Raw genomic sequence first — 19283 nt, 5'->3', positions numbered from 1 at the left:
CCTGTCATGACCCCAGAAAAAGGTATAAATGTCCCACTGACCTTAGCATAGAGTTGGCATGTGCTTTGAACCACAACTGAAACAGCACAGGCAAACCACTGCTTCTGAACTAGCAACTCACAGGTGTGTTATCAAAGCCCAAACTTTTAATCATCTTCAGCCTCCGGCAGGTTACTAACAAAACATATTACTCAAATTTTACATATCATTTTTGTAAGAACTGAATCTTAAAAGTAACCTCTGGGACTTCCCTGGTGGTCCAGTGGTTAAGACTCCGAGCTTCCACTGCAGGGGCAAGCATTCATTCACTGGTCGGGGAACTAAGATCTCGCACGCCACGTGGCACAGCCAGGAAAAAAAAAAAAAGTAACATCTATTATTCCATGGACATGATGATGGTGTGTGAGTGGGACTGCCAGACAGTGTATAGTAACCAACATGCAAGACACTGACAGAATCAAACTTTCCAAGTGTGTAGCCTCTATGGACTAAGAATTAACTGTGTTTCGTACTTCTTCCTCAGAATGCCATGTAATAGTTCTTGAAGGATCATTTTTTAAAAAAGTGAGAGTTAGAGTCCTATACGGAAAGTCATAATTCATATGTAGATTAATGTATATGACCAAGTAAAACAAGTCATCTATAAATTACACAAATGAATGTGAGTTAGAAAAATTTAATAAAAATGAATGGCAACTATTAAAGGAAAACAAACTCTCAGGTTTCAAAACCTGTTAAAAACATTATAAAGTTTTATAAAAAGTCAAAATACAAGTTAAATCAGTCAGATATTTTGAGTAACCTTGCAATTTACTCCAAAAGTCAAGTATTACAGATGCTTGTGGATTTTTATTTATAGGAATTCCCTGAGGATTTAATTTCTACATATATCAAACCCCTTCACCATGTCCAATATGGACTATTTTTTTTAAAGTTCTCATTAAAGCTTTAAAACATTTAAACTTGCTGTATCATTTAAACTGCTTCAACCTAGTGATACTTCGTTATATAAAAACACAGATACAGAAAACAAAATAGCACCTATCACTTAGATTTTGGAAAGAAATGCAGCTTTTTAGTTAGCATTGAAGCAAAGCAGGGAACCTGCTTCTTTCCAATTGCACTTGGGTCTCTGCAGATGTCCACTCGGCGCTGAGAAACTTTCCTATTCACCAGCGTGAGGAGTTCTGTGAACTCTAAGGAGGAACCAAATTTTCCCAGCATCTCGCACAAATCTTGAATGTACCATGAGCCATTCACAGTTTCCCGGTGAGAATAATAACCTAAAAAAGACAGGCGAAGCCACTGAAGTTTTCTGGTCATTTACTGTGACCGAAAAACACCTTTAAAAAGTCTGAGTTCTCAAAAATCCTTGGAGAAGACTAAGATGTATCCATGATACAGTTTTAAAAGTTCTCTCCATTGACTATTCTCATGTGGGAAAAAAGATTAATTCCATACAGTTCTATAAAAATGGGGTTAATGCTATGTAATTGTCTCCATTTCCTAAAAATTCCCAAGATAGTAGTAACCAGGCAATGATTTTTGACACAAGTGATTAGAAAAAAGAAAAACACAAAATTATTTACTGCAAGAGCAGAGAACAATGGTCATCAAAATATTTTTCAATGCTGTTTTCTATGAGTGTTACCACAAAAACAGTATCACCAAAAGTAACTGACGTTCTGCTGCTAATATTCAATATAATTAGCCTTGTAGCTTTATTTAACATAGTTTTCAGGAAGGCTTTTTCTATAAGGTATTTTACACTTTTAAATATCACTCTGATCACAAGGCACAAAGAAGTCCATTAAGCCTGTGAACGTCACGGCCCAATCACACGTCCCATTAGAAAGACCTCACCTAAATCAAGCCAAGGTGAAAACCTGACAAGGAACTTAGCCAAGAAAGCCAATTATATGCTGGTATTAAACACCCACACACACCTTCTGCCACAGAGTAACACATGAGGAAGTCTGCTCCAGCAGGAAGTGTGTAAACTGAGGCCGCGTCCACCTGCGTTAGGTTGACATCCAGCTTGTCTGTCTGATGATCCACTACATCCAGAGGGATGACTGGCACATCGTGCTGGTTTCCCCGACACGCCTACAAGACAAGGAGGAAAACCTCCCCCTTTACTTACCTGTTCTTCCCAGTGCTTCATGTTCACAGTGGAGGTGTAATTCAGTACGCCTTCAGAGCAACATCCACACAAGTCACTTTATAAAAAAGGCACTTGGGAAACAATGCATTCAGGTTTAGAGCAGGCCAGAGCTGACAGTTTTTTTCCTACTTCTGTTTTCTTATAATGTTTTAAAAAAACTGGCATCCTCAACCCGACACCCAATTATGTTGACTGAACGGTAGGCTGTACAGGGGAAAGCACCTGTGATTTTAAAGCTTCTTGTGGATTACCCACACCATCACTGTAGCACCAGGAGTCACCCGTTCTTTTCAAAGCTATAGTGTTTGCCCAGGTGTTTCTATTTAATCAGATTTGGCTTATATTCCCAGATCGGGTTTTCCTTGCCAAGCTACTGCCAGAAGTTAACGGTGAAGATGACACCACATGACCTGAGAGGACCACCTATTAATGTGCCTCCTGCCTTTGGCTCCTACTTTAAAGTGAGGGCTCAAATTCTTACTAATTCTGACCCACACAAAGGCTAACACTCATTTCTTAAATAACTATTACGGGCTGCATTTTGCCTCCCCCCCCCCACTTATATCTTGAGGACTTTAATATATAGTATATAATCCCCAGTATTTCCAATGTAACTATATTTGGCGATATGACCTTTAAAGAGGTAATTAAGGTAAAATGAGGTCCTGTTGGTGGGCCCTCACCCACTCTGACCAGTATCCTTATAAAGAGAGACCAGGACACAGGCATGCACAGAGGAAAGACCATGTGAACAGAAGCCACCTCCCAGCCAAGGGGAGAGGCCTCAGAAGAAATCAACCCTGCTGACACCTTGATCTCAGACGTCTAACTTCCAGAACTGCAAAAGCATAAACTTCTGTCATCTAAGCCACCCAATTTGTGTACAGGCAGACCTCAGGGGTACTGCAGTTTTGGTTCCAGACCACAGCAATACGTCGAGTATCACACTAAAGTGAGTCACATGAATTTTTTGGTTTCCCAGTGCATATACAAGTTATGTTTACACTCTCCTGTAGTCTGTTAAGTGTGTAATGGCATGATGTCTAAAAAAATGTGCAGACTTTAAATAAGAAATACTTTATGGCTAAAAAATGCTAACCATCACCTGTGTCTTCAGCTAGTCATAATCTTTCGGCAATAGTAATGTCAAAACCACAGAGCATCATCATGGAAAAGTTTGAAATATCATGAAAATTACCAACACGTGACACAGAAGCGAAGTGAGCCAACACTGTTGGGAAAATGGCATCAACACAGGGTTGCCACAAAGCTTCAGTTTGTTAAAAAAAAAAAACAAAAAACTATCTGTAAAATGCAATGAAGCGAGGTATGCCTGTACTTTGTTCTGGCCCTAGTACACTTCATACAGTGCTCTAACAAGATTCTGCTGTAGTATTATAAATGCATTCATCAGTGCTGAAATGGTTGAAGAATTATAAGCTTTAAAAGAAACAGTTCTGATGGATTTCAGAGTTATCAGATAAATAGAAGATCCCCAATATCCTGTTTTTACAGGGAGATTTTGATCTTATGTAGTACCATCAGGCTTATTTTCAGACCTTATTTTCCATGGTCCTAAGTGGAACGTAGAACACGTGGAACTCAATGCCACCACTTGCCAGGCCAACTGCTGCGAGAGTAAGAGGCGGCCTTTACGGGGGCCTGCTGTGTGCGAGGCACTGTTGGAAGTGCTTTTCACTTGTTAGGCTGGGTCGTTTTATCCTCTCAACCGCCCCATGAGGCAGTGCCATTTTATCCCTGTGTCGCAGATGAAGATTCTGAGGCATAGAGAAATAAAAAACCTGGCAAAACAGTTTCCTCCTTTGTGGCCCTGGAGTTATTTCCAGTTCTCCTGTGTGACCGTGCTGGCCACTCCCTTTTTCATGAGCCCTCACCGGGCATTCTTGTTCATGATCTCTCTCCTAGTTTTCTGAACCATCCTCCTCAGTATCCTTCCTCTGCTCATTCCTCTTCAGTGTCCCTGTTCTGTTCTACACTCAGTTTTGGCCAGGCAGTTTGCGGGATCTTAGTTTCCCGACCAGGGATTGAACCCGGGGCCCTGGCAGCGAGAGCGCTGAGTCCTAACCACTGGGCCCCCAGGGAATTCCCTCTACACATTTTCCAGGCTACACTTGACGTGGGGAAACTCTTCTACTCCCACGCCTTCCAGTACTATCCACCCCTCATTGCTTCCAAACTTATTTCTCTCACCCAGCTTGCTTAGCTCAAGTTCTAGACCTGCACCTCCAACGACATGTCCCACAGACACCCCAGTGCAGCTGTCCAAACAAGAAACCGGGAGTCATCCTTGACGTTTTTTTTTTTAATAGCGCCCCCTACTCCCTTCCTCAAGGCTATGTCAGGGTGTGAAGTGTGGCCTCCATGCTGATCATGCAAACAGAGGACTGCAGCACTGGAACATCAGGAATTCTCTTTCTTGTCCAGAATCCTTACTGAGGTACCAAATGATGTTATTCAAGCCCCCAAATGTTTTTATCCCTAATAACAGGTTGGCAGCGGGTAACCACATCTTGGCTTTAGGGAAAACGTGAAAGGACGAAGCAAGCTAGGACTAGAAGTCTTTATGCCCACATTCTTCCCACTGGCTAGCATGCTCTCCAGCCCCCAAACCTCACTGAACCTGGTCTGAACAAGGGGCCCTGCACTGCCTTCATCCATCAGCAGACACTCGTCCAGCGGCTCTGCCTTGACACTGGACTGGGCCTGGGAAGAGCACATTCATTACTCTGAGTCATTCCCGATGTCGATCCAAGGAATAAAGCTACTGAGGATCTTTATGTTAAGAAAGAATTACTGGGGCTTCCTAGGTGGCGCAGTGGTTGAGAATCCACCTGCCAATGCAGGGGACATGGGTTTGATCCCCGCTCCAGGAAGATCCCACATGCCGCGGAGCAACTAAGCCCGTGCGCCACAACTATTGAGCCCATGTGCTGCAACTACTGAAGCCCATGCATCTCGAGCCCATGCTCCACAACAAAAGAAGCTACGGCAATGAGGAGCCTGCGCACCACAACGAAGGCTAGCCCCCACTCACCGCAATTAAAAAGAAAGCCTGCGCACAGCAAAAAAGACCCAACACAGCCAATAAAATAAATTAATTAATTTTAAAAAATTAAAAAAAAAGAAAAGGAAAGAATTATTAACAGCTCAAACTGTGACTCTGACTGGCTAGGATTCAAAAAGGGCCTTTCTGATTACTGGAGAAAGTTACTTCCGAAATCAGCTTTAGTTCTTTCTAATCACATGTACAGAACTATGGCCTTTATAATTAAGACTATGACATTCTCAGTCTTACCTGAATGATAAATATCTTGGGTTTTCCAACCAGGCTCTGACACTTGTCTCCTTTGAACAAGCCAGTCAGTGTCTGAATTTCAATTTTGGCATCATACGCGTAGATGTGGTTGCCTTCACCATGACTCAGGAAAACACACAGAAAGCAGTCGGCGTCTACGTGGCTGCTGCTTGATGCTGTGAAGGCCCCCAAAAGTTATTTAGAAATGAAAATAAAGTGCTTATTATCTACATCTAAAAATTTAATTTACTAATATTAGAATAAAGTTACATACAATGGGGGGGATTTGTAATTATAAGAAATATAAAATGTCTAATGAAAAACTTATTTTAGTACTTAATCAAGCAATAATGTATACCATAGTATACCTGATTTTCTTAAAATCCAAATTATTAACAGTTCAAAGTAATAGAGCTGAGCAGATTTTGTTAGCTTTTCTAAAACACAAAATAATGACATGGAAAACCTAAAGGGATTATTACGGGGACCCACCTTAAAAAATCGAAGTCATTTTGGCAGGGCAAGTTTCTTTGAATCAGCAGAGACCTTCTTAGAGCAGACTGGGGAGACCCAGAAACTACTATGTAACACCTCCCTATGTGTTGCCACACCTCCAAGGAATGCAGCACCTTCACTATACGTCTGCAGTGCTCGAGCTTCCGAAAGAGTATTTTTTTTTTTTTTTGGGGGGGTACACCAGGTTCAATCATCTGTTTTTATACACATATCCCCGTATTCCCTCCCTTCCTTGACTCCCCCCCCTCGAGTCCCCCCCCCCTCCCTGCCCCAGTCCTCTAAGGCATATTCCATCCTCGAGTTGGACTCCCTTTGTTATACAACAACTTCCCACTGACTATTTTACGGTTGGTAGTATATATATGCGAAAGAGTATTTTTTTAAAGTGTACAATTTGGTATTTTTTTCTTATTAGTAATGTATGTATGGCAATCCCAATCTGAAAGAGTATTAAGACAGGAGACTGATGTCCTCCAGAGCTGAGGAGCAAGCAAAGTAGAAAACCTGGTAAGCAGCCAGTTGAAATTATTTACAGATTAAAGAAGAACTCTGGTATAAGGTTCCTCATAAAATTAAAAACAGAATTACTATATCCTGCACTTCCACTTCTGGGTATTTTTCCGAAGACAACGAAAATGCTAATTTGAAAAGATACACGAACCTTCATATTCGTTGCAGCATTATTACAACAGCCAAGATATGGAAACAATCTAAATGTCCATTAATGGATGAATGGATAAAGAAAATGTATGTATATACAATGGATTACCATTCAGCCATTGAAAAAAGAAATCTTGCCATTTGTAACAACATGGATGAACCCTGAGGGCATTATGCTAAGAGAAGTAAGTCAGAGAAAGACATGATCTCACCCTTTGTGGAATCTAAAAAACCAGCAAGCAAGCAAACAAAACCAAGCTCAAAGATGCAAAGAACAGACTGGTGGCTGCTGGGGTGGGGGGGAAGGGAGGGGTGTGTGGCAAAATGGGTGAAGGGGGTCAAAAGGTATAAACTTCCAGTTATAAAATAAATAAGTCATGGGGATATAATGTACAGCATGAGGACTGCAGTTAACAATACTGTACTCATATTTGAAAACTGCTAAGAGTAAATCTTAAAAGTCCTCATCACAAGAAAACAGTCTTTGTGAGTACATATGGTGACAGATGGTAACTGGATTTATTGTGGTGGTTGTTTCCCAATGTATACAAACATCAAATCATTATGCTGTATACCTGAAACTAATGTTATATGTCAATTACACCTCAATTTTTTAAAAAAGAGCTCTGAAGAAAGTTTCATTATGTAAATGTTATAATAGTCCGTTGACAAATTACTTAAAAATCCATGACATGCAGTGATTATTATAAACATAAGTTGTTAACTTCCCTACTACATAATGATATAGAAGTTAAGAGATAATGTATGTAAATCAACAGTATTTTGAAGCCAGTAAAAAGCCTGGGTATGAAAGGAGTCAATTGAAAAATGACTGCTCAGCATCTGTAGTATTTGCATTTTAAGCTTTTAATTGCCAAATGAAAAGATCATTTCATTCATTTCTAGAGTAATAGACTGTAACTAATGATATATAGACTGTAACTTTGGGGGCATAATACTTTGCAAAGGTCTCTAAATCTGGTGGGTAACACAATCAGAGGCACAACCAAAAACCATGACCCATGCTAAACTAATGGACAAGCCTTTTTTACAACACGGTTAATTATTTGGACGTGTCTTTACACATAGGACAATTAAAAACCTCTCAATCCCATCAGAGGAATATGAATAGGAAAACTTGATACTTACCCTCATGAATTTTGAGCAGTAGTTCCTCTGCTTTAAGATCATCAAAGCATTTCACTTCAAATCCTAGATCTGAAAACCTGGAGATAAATTAGATGTTAGCTTATGAGTTCTTCAAAGCTGTCACATACCTCTAATTATCTGAGGAATCTATACCCATTTTTGTGACGTATAAATTGACTTTCCTTTAGAGAAAGAAAAATCAAATCCGAAGATGGTTTTCCTTGATCACCCACAGCAGGAAGGGATTTATTCATGATAACTGGCTGAAGTTAGAATATTGCCATCTACCATGCAGATATATTTATAACAATGCAAAGAACAGGACTGGGGAAAATTCAGGCAAGTTCTTAAGGGAGGCTTTGCCCAAGTGATGTTCATGTTCCAGTACTCTTGCTCTGTTATTTCATCCGTGTGGACAAGTTCTGATAAGTAGTTATCACTTAAATATCTCACCATCTTGACATGCAGATAAAACCACACTACCTGCGCTTAAGATTGTCTCTGTCGGCGCTGGTGCCCCGCCTCTCCGGCAGGGTTAAGTGCCAGAAGAACCTCTCATGGTTGAAGATTAAAGCAATTCCTCTCCTCTTGTGGTCCATTTTGTATGTTTCTGCCGGATCAAACACTTCTCTGTTTATGAAAAGTTTAAAAAACAATCACTCTAGATCATATTAAATAATGAGCTCCCCCAAGCCCAAGGTCAACATATAGAGTAGACAGAGGTCTGCTGCTTCCTCCTCTGCCAGGTGGAAAGACCACTGACGTGCCTCGGGAAAGCCCCCCAGCCATACTGGAAAGTTCTGAAATACTGGGTTGGCCAAAAAGTTCCTTTGGTGTTTAAGTAAAAAGACACATTTTCCATTTTCACCAAGGACTTTATTGAACAACGTATTCACTGTTTTGTTCCACTACCTTCTGCCATTTTTCAGGTAACTTCAATTCCATCTTCCCAAAACTTTTTATCTTTTTGAGCAAAGAACTGTTGCAGGTGCCTTTTAAGGTCTTCCAGGGAACTGAAATTTTTTCCATTAAGAGAATTTTGTAAAGACCGAAATAAATGGAAATCTGAAGGTGCAATGTCTGGTGAATACAGTGGATGAATCAGAACTTCCCAGCCAAGTTGTCACAGTTTTTGCCTAGTCATCAAAAAAAAAAAAAACATGCAGTTTTGCATTATCCTGATGGAAAATTATGCATTTTCTGTCGACTAATTCCGGATGCTTTTTGTCAAGTGCTGCTTTCATTTGGTCTAACTGGGAGCAGTACTTGCTGGAATTAATCGCTTTGGTTTTCCAGAAGGGGCTCAAAATAAAGGGCTCCCTTCCAATCCCACCACAGACACAACATCACCTTCTTTGGATGAAGACCGGCCTTTGGTGTGGTTGGTGGTGGTTCATTTCACTTGCCCCACGATCTCTTCTACTCCACATTATTGTACAGCATCCACTTTTCATCCCCCGTCACAATTTGTTTTAAAAATGGAACATTTTCATTACGTGTAAGTAGAGAATCGCATGCGGAAATATGGTCAAGAAGGTTTTTTTTCACTTAATTTATGTGGAACCCAAACATCAAAGCGATTCACATAACCAAGCTGGAGCAAATGACTTATAACGCTTGAGTTGGATATTTTGAGTATGGGGGCTGTCTCCCGCGTGGTATAACACTGATTGTTCTCAATGTCTCGATTTGATTGCTATCAACTTCAGCTGGTCCCCAGACCATGAAGCATGGTGCAGTGAGAAATCTCTGGCTTGAAACTTTGAAAACCACTTCGACATGTTCAGTCACAGCACCTTCCCCATACACTGCACAGATCTTTTTTTTTTGCGTTTCGGTTGCTTTTTTAACCTTTCTTGAAATAAAGCATAATATGTCGGAAATGTTGCTTCTTTTCTTCCATCTTCAATATTAAAATGGCTACACAAAAATTCACCAATTTTGATAAGTTTTTTGTTTAAATGCATGCTGGTATGACAGCTGTCACAATACAATCTAACAAAATTGTTTCAAATAAAGTTAAAGACAACTAAGTGCTACTAGAGCCATCTTACGGAAAAAAAAACCGAAGCAACTTTTTGGCCAACACAGTATTTCTGTACCAACAGGTAAACAGCGGCCATCCTGAGCAACCCCCTCCCCCAACCCCCAATCCCTCGGCATGGGTGTCTTTCCCCCAGGTCTCCAGGAGCCAGCGACCAAGGACAATTGTCTGCCCAGGCCCAGCCCCAGGGCCCATGCCTTCCCAACTGTTCATACTCTGAACCTCAGCCTAGGGCCCTTCACAACCAGGGGCAGCAGATAACCTGCACGTCTACAAACCAACCCTCCAAATGCTAAAACCTGACCGTCTCAGTTCTCCTTTCTAGCTCCCAGGTCCCTTTCTTGCTTTGATTTCTGCAGACTGCTCATGACCACCAAAGGAAAAGGCCTTTATTGGAACAGAGCACATTTTTACCTCCTAGGGAAGGCATCTGTTTCTGTCATGTTTTGTTCTTCACCTATTAAAAAAAAAAAAGTTGGGTTTTGTTAATATACTTTTTGACTTAAGGGTCACAAAACACATCAGGAACTCCCAGCTGCCTTGACTCCTACACTCTAAGCCCTTTCTGTCTTGGTTAGTTTAAAGGTCAAGGTATGTGAGAAAGGGGAAGGGAGAAGGAAGGGAACGTGCTATTCATCAAAAACAAATACTATAGATTAAGAGCTCAATTCTTTCTCACCCCCAACTCTTACCCGCAAAATAAAGATTATAAATAGAAATGGAGAAAATATGACTCAAATGCATTCGTTGCAAAATATGCCTAAAGTAACAAACATAGCTCTGTGATTACGGAACTCGAATGAAATATGAAATTGCTTTCTGCAGAAAATGTTTTTGCAAATATTCTCTGAAACAGAGAAGGGATTAATTCAAGCAAGAGAACTGAACACAGTGTGGTTAACACAGATTCCCCTACTACCTGGAAGAGGTAGACGTTTTGGTGGAGGACGGGAAGGGGCAAAAGGCTCAAGATTTTGATCTCCTGAATGCCACGTGCACGTATGACCCTATCAGGGGGACCGGCTGCTCCTGACCCACGATGAGACTTCCCCACCCCCAAAACAACCTCTCACTGAATCCCTCTCTCCTCCCAGGAACAGTGCTGTGCAACAGAGCTTTCTGCAACGATAGAAGTCCCTATACCTGAGCTGTCCCGTAGGGCAGCCACTGGCCACACGTGGTCTTGAGCACTTGAAATGTGGCTAGTGTAACTGAGGAAATCAGTTACTTTAATTAATTTTAATTTAAATAACCACATGTGGCCAGTGGTGTCTGTCCTGGATAGCAGTCAGTCTGGCGTCGTCTGTAAGAAGGGCCCATACGCTCATAAATCTGTTTTTACCTGATAAAATTAAGAGCTTAAGAGGGGAGGGGAGAGAAGGTAATAAATAAATATCAACAGTATAGCAAGATGCACCTCTCAGTTGCGGTCTTTAAAGGAAGCGTGACGGGTGCTAAGGGCAGGCTCCTACCCATCATCTCCTAGTCAAGAGGGTGGTGTTCCCTTCTCTCCTTGGAGTCTCTCCCTGAAGCCTGATTGTTGTAACCTCACGTCTCCTCACTGACAAAAGTCCAGCCAGGGAGGGAGAATGAGGTGAGACGGGGAATTCAACTCTAGGGCCCTTTACCAATCACTCTCGGCCCCTTTACCAATCACTCTCGGCCTGTTCCTCCTGGAATGCACCCAGCGTTCCAACCAAGACCCCTTGCAAGCATTCCCCTTCTCCTGTCCAATAGACCCCAATCAGTTTTTCTTAACCTTTTGCGTCAATTCCTGGCATGGGTGATAAAATGCAGATTTTTGGATCCTAACCCAGATTTACAGAATCAGAATCCTGGGAAAGGTGACAATGTGCATTTTCAACAAAGTAAGTTCTTACTCAAACCAAAGATTAGGAGTCAAAAGCAGCCTCCCTAATGCATCTTCCCCTCTCCCACGGTTTCCGTGCTACTCCACATCCTGCTCTACCGTGGAAACTTCGTGTTCCTGCGCTGCTGGGGGTACATCCTACCATGCACTCCTCTATCCAGGGGCACCTCCCTACTGTACAACTGCTCTGCTGGGGGATTCCCACTTCACACAGTGATCTAAAAGGGATCCCGCCAACTCCACCCACTACTAAGGTTACGTGGTACCTCATACACTGTTCCACCAGGGTACTTCCTACTCCACACACTGATACCAGGGATACTTCCTGCTGCACACACTGTCCTCCCAGGGACAGGACTTACTCCACACACTTTTCTACTAGAACACTTTCTACCCCGCACACTCGATACGGGGGATACTTCCTACCACATGCAGTGCTCTACAGGGATACTTCCTACTCCACAAACTCCTCTACCCAGAATACGTCCTACACCACACACCAGTCTACCAGGACACCTCCTACACACACTGCTCTACTAGGGACACTTTCTGCTCTACACACTGCTGTACAGCTGATGCTTCCTAGTAAGACACGCCTCTCCTTGGGATGCTGACCCAGTGAACACACAGCTCGAAGGGGGATACGTCCCGATTCCACACTGCTATGCCCAGGATACCTCCTCCTACACACCCTATTCTACCTGGGATTCTTACAATCCAGAAACTGCTCTACTCGGAATACTTCCTACTCCACACAGCGAAAGACCAGGATGCTTCCTCGTCTACACACTGCTTCAGGGTATCCTTCCCGCCCCACACACTGCTCTACCCAGGACACATCCTATCTCACACCACGCTCTACCCTGGGTACTTCCTCCTCTACACACTGATCTGCCAAGGGTAGCTGGTACCACCCACACAGTGCTCTACCCAGGACACATCCTACTCCACACACTACTTTACCAGGTCACTCCCCATCACACACGGCTCTACCCTGGATACGTCCTACTCTTACTCTACAAACTACTTTACCCAGGATTCTCTACTCCACACACTGCTCTACGGAGGACACTTCCTTCTCGCACACTTCCCACGAGTGATACTTCTGCTCCACTCACTGCTCACCCGAGGTTACATCCCACCTTTCCTACTCCACACACTGCTCTACCTGGGATCTCCCTGCTCCACAGGGTTCTCCGGGGACACCCCTACTCTGCACACTGCTCTGTGTGAAATACCTCTTACTACGACAGCGCTCCACCGGAGGACAGTTCCTGAACACAGACCTCTTTACCTGGATACCGCCGACTCAACAGTGCTGCACCCAGGGACACTGCCCTCCCGCACCCAGTGCTCACCTGCGACACTTCCTACCCCGCACACTGCTCCACTGAGTACACGACCTACTCTTCCCACTCCACAAACAGCCATACCCAGAATACTCCCTACTCCACACACTGTGCTCCTGGGATACTTGCTACTCCGCACTGCTCTAGGGGGGACACTTCCTATTAAGACTCCCCTCTCTTCTGTGATGCCCAGAGTAGCAGCAGACCCGGCAGCTCACCTCTCCCAGCTTTGGCGCCTTGTTGGCTGGTGAGCCTAAGGCCGCTTGCAGTGTCCCTGGAGGAAGCTGTGCCAAGTGGCCGGTCACCAAACTCATTCAAGTTCTTGAGGGTGAGAGCACTGGAGGTGTACACTGCACTGGGTCTTTAAAGTTCCTTTTTCATGGTTTGAGGCAGGAGCTTCCCAGTTCTGCCTGGGCTGGCTGTAATTTATATTGTGTATTTGGGTCACCTCAAATATCACCCTCAGCATATAGATTTAGGAAAGACAGCCAGTTTTAAGTAGCTCAAGATGAAAAGTTTTTTTTTTTGTCATTGTTAACGTGATAGCTGGAGAAAGAAACTGGGCTGTGAAAACTTTAGTTCTGATCCTCACAGGCTCTAACCTTCACTCTGCGATACACAGGCACCCCGTATCCTGCAATACCCATTACTGACCACGTCCAGCTGCCATTCTGTTCTAGCAGTTTGTTGAATCAGAAGAGAAAGCCACGGAGACAGACATTAGAACCGAGGTTCCAGTACCTTCCTGGAGTTGGTCAGTTTTACCCAGCTTCCAGAGACCATACACTGTGACTCTGTCCCAGTCACTTGAAACTGTATGTACCCAGCAGACCAGCTTTCAGGAAGGGTGCACTTTAACGAGTATCATGGTACTGCGTGAATACAAACAAACTGGCTTTGTTGACATGGAGAAAATCTTAATGAGGAATATACCCTACGTAACAGATTTACAAATTCCTGTTCACCTGCAATCTGCTCATCAAACATGGGTCCACCATTAAACCTGACTCTTGACCTCTTCTCCCTTCTTGACTCTGATTTAAGCAAGTTTCCTCTCCACCATAATGCAACCACCACCTCTTTGCTCCTTAAATCACTTTAATTTGTACAAAACCAATCAACCATTCCACCATGCCTTTTTCCTCCACACCTTAATCTGTGAATACCTCCAACGACCATTTGTTGATCGCCTGGCACTTTAGATAACTTTATCTCACTCTGCTCCACAGGCCCTGTGAGACAGAGAAAGCGCAAAAGGCTTGTCCAAGGTCAGGGCCCTGGAGTTGGTGCTGAAAGACCCTGTAGATTCCAAAGTCCCTGCACTCCCTGTCACCATGTTAAAACCGCTCCCACCAGAGACCAAAAACCTTTCTAAGTGTTCATTTCTCCCAATTTCTTCCGTGTCTACTGTTGTCATCTTCATTCACGGCAGTATCTGTGACAACCTACCCCTACTCCCTTATCAACAATTGGTTTAACAATCTTACATTGAGTGACTCATGTCAGGCCTGGAACACATTGGAAAAGGGGTGGGGTGGAGATGGAAAAGCAAGCAGGAAAAGGAAGGCAGACTTAAAAAGAATGGTGGGGGACATGCGGTGACTAGCGGTCCCTCAAGCATCCTGGACCCCTGCCCTGGCTTCCCACCCCTCACCACGAGTTCCAAAAGGGAAATGGCCACTGGACCTCACACTGTCCGTCAGGGTAATGCCACTTCCTGAACAACAATGGTGACTTTTACAACTTGCCTCTGGGGCAAGGCTTGTTCTGTGCAGCAAAGAATAAAAAGCTCTGCAAGAAAGGCACTCTGCATCGACTGACTACCAGCGCTTCAAATCCCCCGCCCCCCAACCTTTTTTTCTTTCTTTCTCTCTTGTTTTTTTTTTTTACTATGGCCAGGCTCAGAGTTTCTAAGCCTTATCGGTAATATAATTAATAAGTGACAGGAAAACACTTTCTAAAGCATGCGTTTAGCAGTTGATTATTTTGTAGGGAAAAGTTCTTGTGGCTTTAACTTAAATTTACAAACAACTGCCGGTTTCCTGGATGCGGGAGAGCCCCGGGGGCCGTGCGGCCGCCGAGGCCTGGCTTTCGCCTCCGGGTTCAGGGCGGGCACTCCCGCGGCCCGGGCACGCTCCACTGTTCCTACCGGCACCCACTTCTTTTTCCTTAGAAGTGAGGAAACAACACGCGATCCAACCTCCAAAAGTTAACTCTTCTTCTGACCGGGCGCAGTTAAAGTTTAAACAAGCCCCGACGGCCGGGAGGACAAAAGCGCCCGGCGCCGCCACGGGGCACCGCGAGGAGGCGGCGGCGAGGTTCCCGGGTTGTGTTTCTGAGTCCAGAAGCTACGCTGCGCCCAGCGGACCTGAGCGCTTCCCTGCAAGACCCTCAACTGCCTCCGGCCGCCGAGCAGAAACGGAGGGGCCCGCGTCCCCGCTCGCCCCCCGCCGCCTACCTACCTGCACCGCGAGCCCCGCGGAGCCGCGGCGCCGAGCTCATCGCTGCCGAGCGCGCTGCACGGACGCCCGGGCGGCCGCCGCTTCCTGCAGCCGGGCCGCAGCCCCCGCCCCCTCCTCCGCCCCCGCCCCCGCCCCCACGCCCTGGCTCCCTGCCCGCCGCCCAAGGCCGCTTCCCCTCCCTCGGGGTTCGCCGAGGCCAGAGCGCCCGGGCGGGGCAGGCGACGCGCTCTCGTCCGCCTGGCGCCTTGGAGAGCAGCCCCCGGCCCTCGGGGGATGTCGGTTCCTATCCCGAGCGCGGCCCCGCGGTCCCGGGGCGGGGTGGAGCGGAGGCTCCAGGCAACCGCACATCACCTGCGCCGAGCTGCGAGCCTGCTCCGGCCCCGCCCCAGGGTCTGCTCCTCCTCGCTCGCTCTAAGGTGTACGGCTGTGTTTTCTCGTTTCCCTGCTAGCCCTTTCTCCAGGGCGAGGTGTTTTATAGGATTTGCAAGAATTTACGATACGATAAAACGTTCTTTGTCTGCCTAGCCGATTCGGCCCGAAGTAAACTAGATGCAACTCCCGGATTCTCAAGTCTGGCTTTTGTAAGCAGAGTTAATTCGGGGAAGGAATCATGCAGAAATTAGGAGACGGACTCTGGGGTCTATAGATTATGGCTTGTATTGAGCCAGGGCGTGTTTGTTGCATTTAATTGAGCTCCTCTTCGAGTAGTTGACTATTGTGTAAATTTGCTTCAACGAACAACTCTGAAATTGGAAGAAAAGGTGGCCTCATCTTTCCAATTTCTCTGGGTCTTGGCATTTAAAAAGTGTCCGACATCAGACGGGGTGGGGGGGGGGGGCGGAATGTGTTAAGGCACCATTTCTAATACATTAAAGTAAGTGTAAGGGTCCCATCTTCTATAAATTTTACCCTTTTACTGGGGAGAGAAAAGTAAAATCTAACTTTGCCTACATGGGCTTGTGGTTCAAGCCTTGCTTGGTCATTGAATAGAATGTGAAATCAAAGGATTTTACTCACCCCACGCCATTTACTGTTCAGTTCAGTGTAAGCATAAAATATTTCAGAAATCACTATCTTTGTTCCTTCTGCAGTGAAGACATGGAATATCAGTATCTTCCTCATATGGTGGCTGTGACAATTGAGTTAAATTACTGTTTTCAGAACAGGACCTGGCTTGTGAAGAGCTCAATAAATTTTTATTGCCACCGTCTGAAGCTTACTGAAAGCAAAATTGGCCTTCTTTTGGTTTCCCGGTTACCAAGCAGTTGCTTAGTGTGTAGGAGGTGCTCAAATATTTATCCACTGAATGAGATTCAAGGTTTCAGCATTTGCACTCTGGACTTTACCCAGTTTGAATGAGTTATCTGACCACCAGAGCTTCCTGTCTTTCTGCCTAGTCTTTCAGGGTCTCCTCTGCTTGAGTCCTGAAAACACTCCTTATATAGAAATGTAACTTCATTTGGCTGACCTTCCATTTATCTGAAAGGAGCAGATGAAAGAAATTTATTTTTTCCCCCTAAGTGTCCTGCTTATCTCAGAATATTCTACTTTTGTACCATATGTGGGTATATATTTTAAAGATTTTGTCTACCTTAAGACACATAAATACAAAGCATTAGGATATTTATTTCACAATTATAGATGCTAAATTTTAGCTTTTTAAAGCAATAGCGATCCCCCCAGTAAAAAAGGGTTAAATGCCTGGAATTGGGAAACATACTGCCTAGGTTCTAATCCTGGCTCCACCATTTTATTGGCTGTGAGAGGATGGGCAAGTAAAGCAGTTTAACCTTTCCCAGCTTCAAATTCTTCTCTGTAAAACAGGGACCAAATTTACTCAATAGTTGACACAGGAACTGCCAAACTCCTAGAATAGTACACCTAGCCCACAGTGAAGTTTTCAGTACCTGTTACGTATGTATGATTTTTAGCTACTTAAGATTACCTAGCCCAGTTCTCAAACCGTGGTCTCTGAACCAGCAATATCAACATCATCTGGGAATGTAATAGAAATGCACTCTTGGGACCTACACAATCAAACCTACTGGATGAGAAACTGGGGGTGGGGTCCAGTAGCGCATTTTAACAAGCCCTCCAGTGATTCTGCTGCAGGCTCACGTTTGAGCCATAGACTAATTAGAATCCTACCAAGCAATCCTACCTTCTTAAGAATAAAAGAACCTAAAGCAATTCCATATTATTAAAATAATTAAGATATACTAAAGACCAAAAGTTAATGGACAGGATGGCTTGATTCTTGCCATAATGAATAGTCACTTTCATGGAATTTACTGAAACTGAAGCCCTTGGCCAACTGTTACCTATCAAAGGAATGAAATATATGGAATAAAATTAAATTCAGAGATAATTCTAAAACTTAAATTTTGGCTTCCTTCCCACCCCACCCCCTGTTCCATGTTTACCCCACTAAACCTTGTTTTCTCCTATATAAATCATAGAAATACAGATTTCTGTAATTCTGATTCCTACACTTAAGAAAACTTGAGAGCCAACAAAGACATGTTTGTAAACTTGTCAGCAAAGGAGACTTACTCCCCAAAGTTACTAAAGTCAGTCTACTAAAAAGAGTTGTTTTTAGAGGAAGATTCCATTGTCTTCACTTTGTTAGGTGTTATTCCTGTTTTGTACCAGGATAAAATAATGATCATTCTGACCTCCTGACAATAGTGTACTTCTATAAATACTGACAGAGATATAACTTTTTCATTTTAGGGAGAAGTAGTTATAAGTTAGCAAAACAACTTTTTAATTAGTACCACTAGTCTAGACTAGTCTAGGGGGTCACTGAAGGAAAGCCTGCTCAGGAAGATGTGTTTAATTTGCTTTTGCCCTCATATTTCAATTCTGTCCTCATTACAACTTCTTTGTGCCTCCGTTCCTCCACCTATGAAATGAATGCAGCCATTTCTGTCCCTGGAAGAGGTGTGTCAAAAGACTTTAAAAAAGGCATTATTTGAAGGCAATAGTTTTATTATTTAAAAATATCAATATACATCTTGCAAATTGCTGCTAAAAGCTAGATTTTTGGGGGGTGGTTTTGTTAGTTTTTCTTATTAATTTATTCTGTGGATAAGGAAGATACCAGCTTTCAAGCTTAAATATATGCCCTGTCATACACAATTCAAGCGAAGACAGTACAAACTTATATTCAGCTTAATATATACATACACACATAAATACAGATATGTACATATACATGGGTTAATATACACATATTTCCTAGCTCTGTTTGCTGGGAGGGTCTAGAAGCAGTGACACCCCAGTAGAAACAAGCTATCCAGTGTCCAGATCTTGGTTTCTAAGTTCCATTGGAAAGCATTCTTCAATAAAAGGAACCTTTGAAAAGAGGCTAATTCTAGGGCTGGGGCTGGGAATATATAAGATGAGCCTGAAGCAACTTTCCTACTTTATAGCCAGAAAGTATGGAGATGCTCAAAAGTTAAAAGGATGGTGCAGGTCAAAGACACACAGAGTCAGCCTGACATAACTCCCAACAGCCAAGCTAGAACAATTTGTAAATATTACCCACAGTACAGAAGAAATAGGCATGAGTCCATAATGATACAAATAATTGAATAAAAAATGGGTGGGATGACAAGAATTTCAAGTACTACATCCAGATAGACTCCCCTGCCAGGAGGTGGAATATAATCTTGCCCACCCCCTACCTCCCATAGACTGGACTTGGTGACTGGTTTCCAAAGAACAGAAGCACGGGAAGGGAAAACAGTA

The 19283-nt window shown here is 43.7% G+C and overlaps 1 protein-coding gene across 1 annotated transcript; it reads right to left on the bottom strand.

Annotated features, from left to right (window-relative positions):
• Window positions 1-662: 662 nt before the first annotated feature.
• On the bottom strand, window positions 663-15652 carry CASP6 (caspase 6). Its single transcript, XM_057706249.1, has 7 exons — window positions 15531-15652; window positions 10264-10306; window positions 8289-8435; window positions 7806-7882; window positions 5481-5656; window positions 1947-2106; window positions 663-1283 (listed from the first exon to the last, which is right to left on the bottom strand). Exons 1-7 carry the CDS (start codon window positions 15568-15570, stop codon window positions 1045-1047), a joined length of 882 nt encoding a protein of 293 aa, XP_057562232.1. The 5' UTR covers window positions 15571-15652; the 3' UTR covers window positions 663-1044.
• Window positions 15653-19283: the final 3631 nt, after the last annotated feature.

This window comes from Hippopotamus amphibius, chromosome 13 (genome assembly GCF_030028045.1).
Source record: "Hippopotamus amphibius kiboko isolate mHipAmp2 chromosome 13, mHipAmp2.hap2, whole genome shotgun sequence".
In the NCBI taxonomy this organism is placed as follows: Eukaryota; Metazoa; Chordata; class Mammalia; order Artiodactyla; family Hippopotamidae; genus Hippopotamus; species Hippopotamus amphibius.
This window is presented reverse-complemented; position numbering and strand designations above follow the sequence as displayed.

Excerpts from the sequence above, each read along its gene's own strand:
- CASP6 (XM_057706249.1), bottom strand. The coding sequence starts at position 15,570 with ATGAGCTCGGCGCCGCGGCTCCGCGGGGCTCGCGGTGCAG. Across the intron at positions 10,307-15,530 it reads CCGCGGGGCTCGCGGTGCAG|GTGAAGAACAAAACATGACA; the intron begins GTAGGTAGGCGG and ends TTTTTTTAATAG. Across the intron at positions 1,284-1,946 it reads GTGTTACTCTGTGGCAGAAG|GTTATTATTCTCACCGGGAA; the intron begins GTGTGTGTGGGT and ends TGTCTTTTTTAG.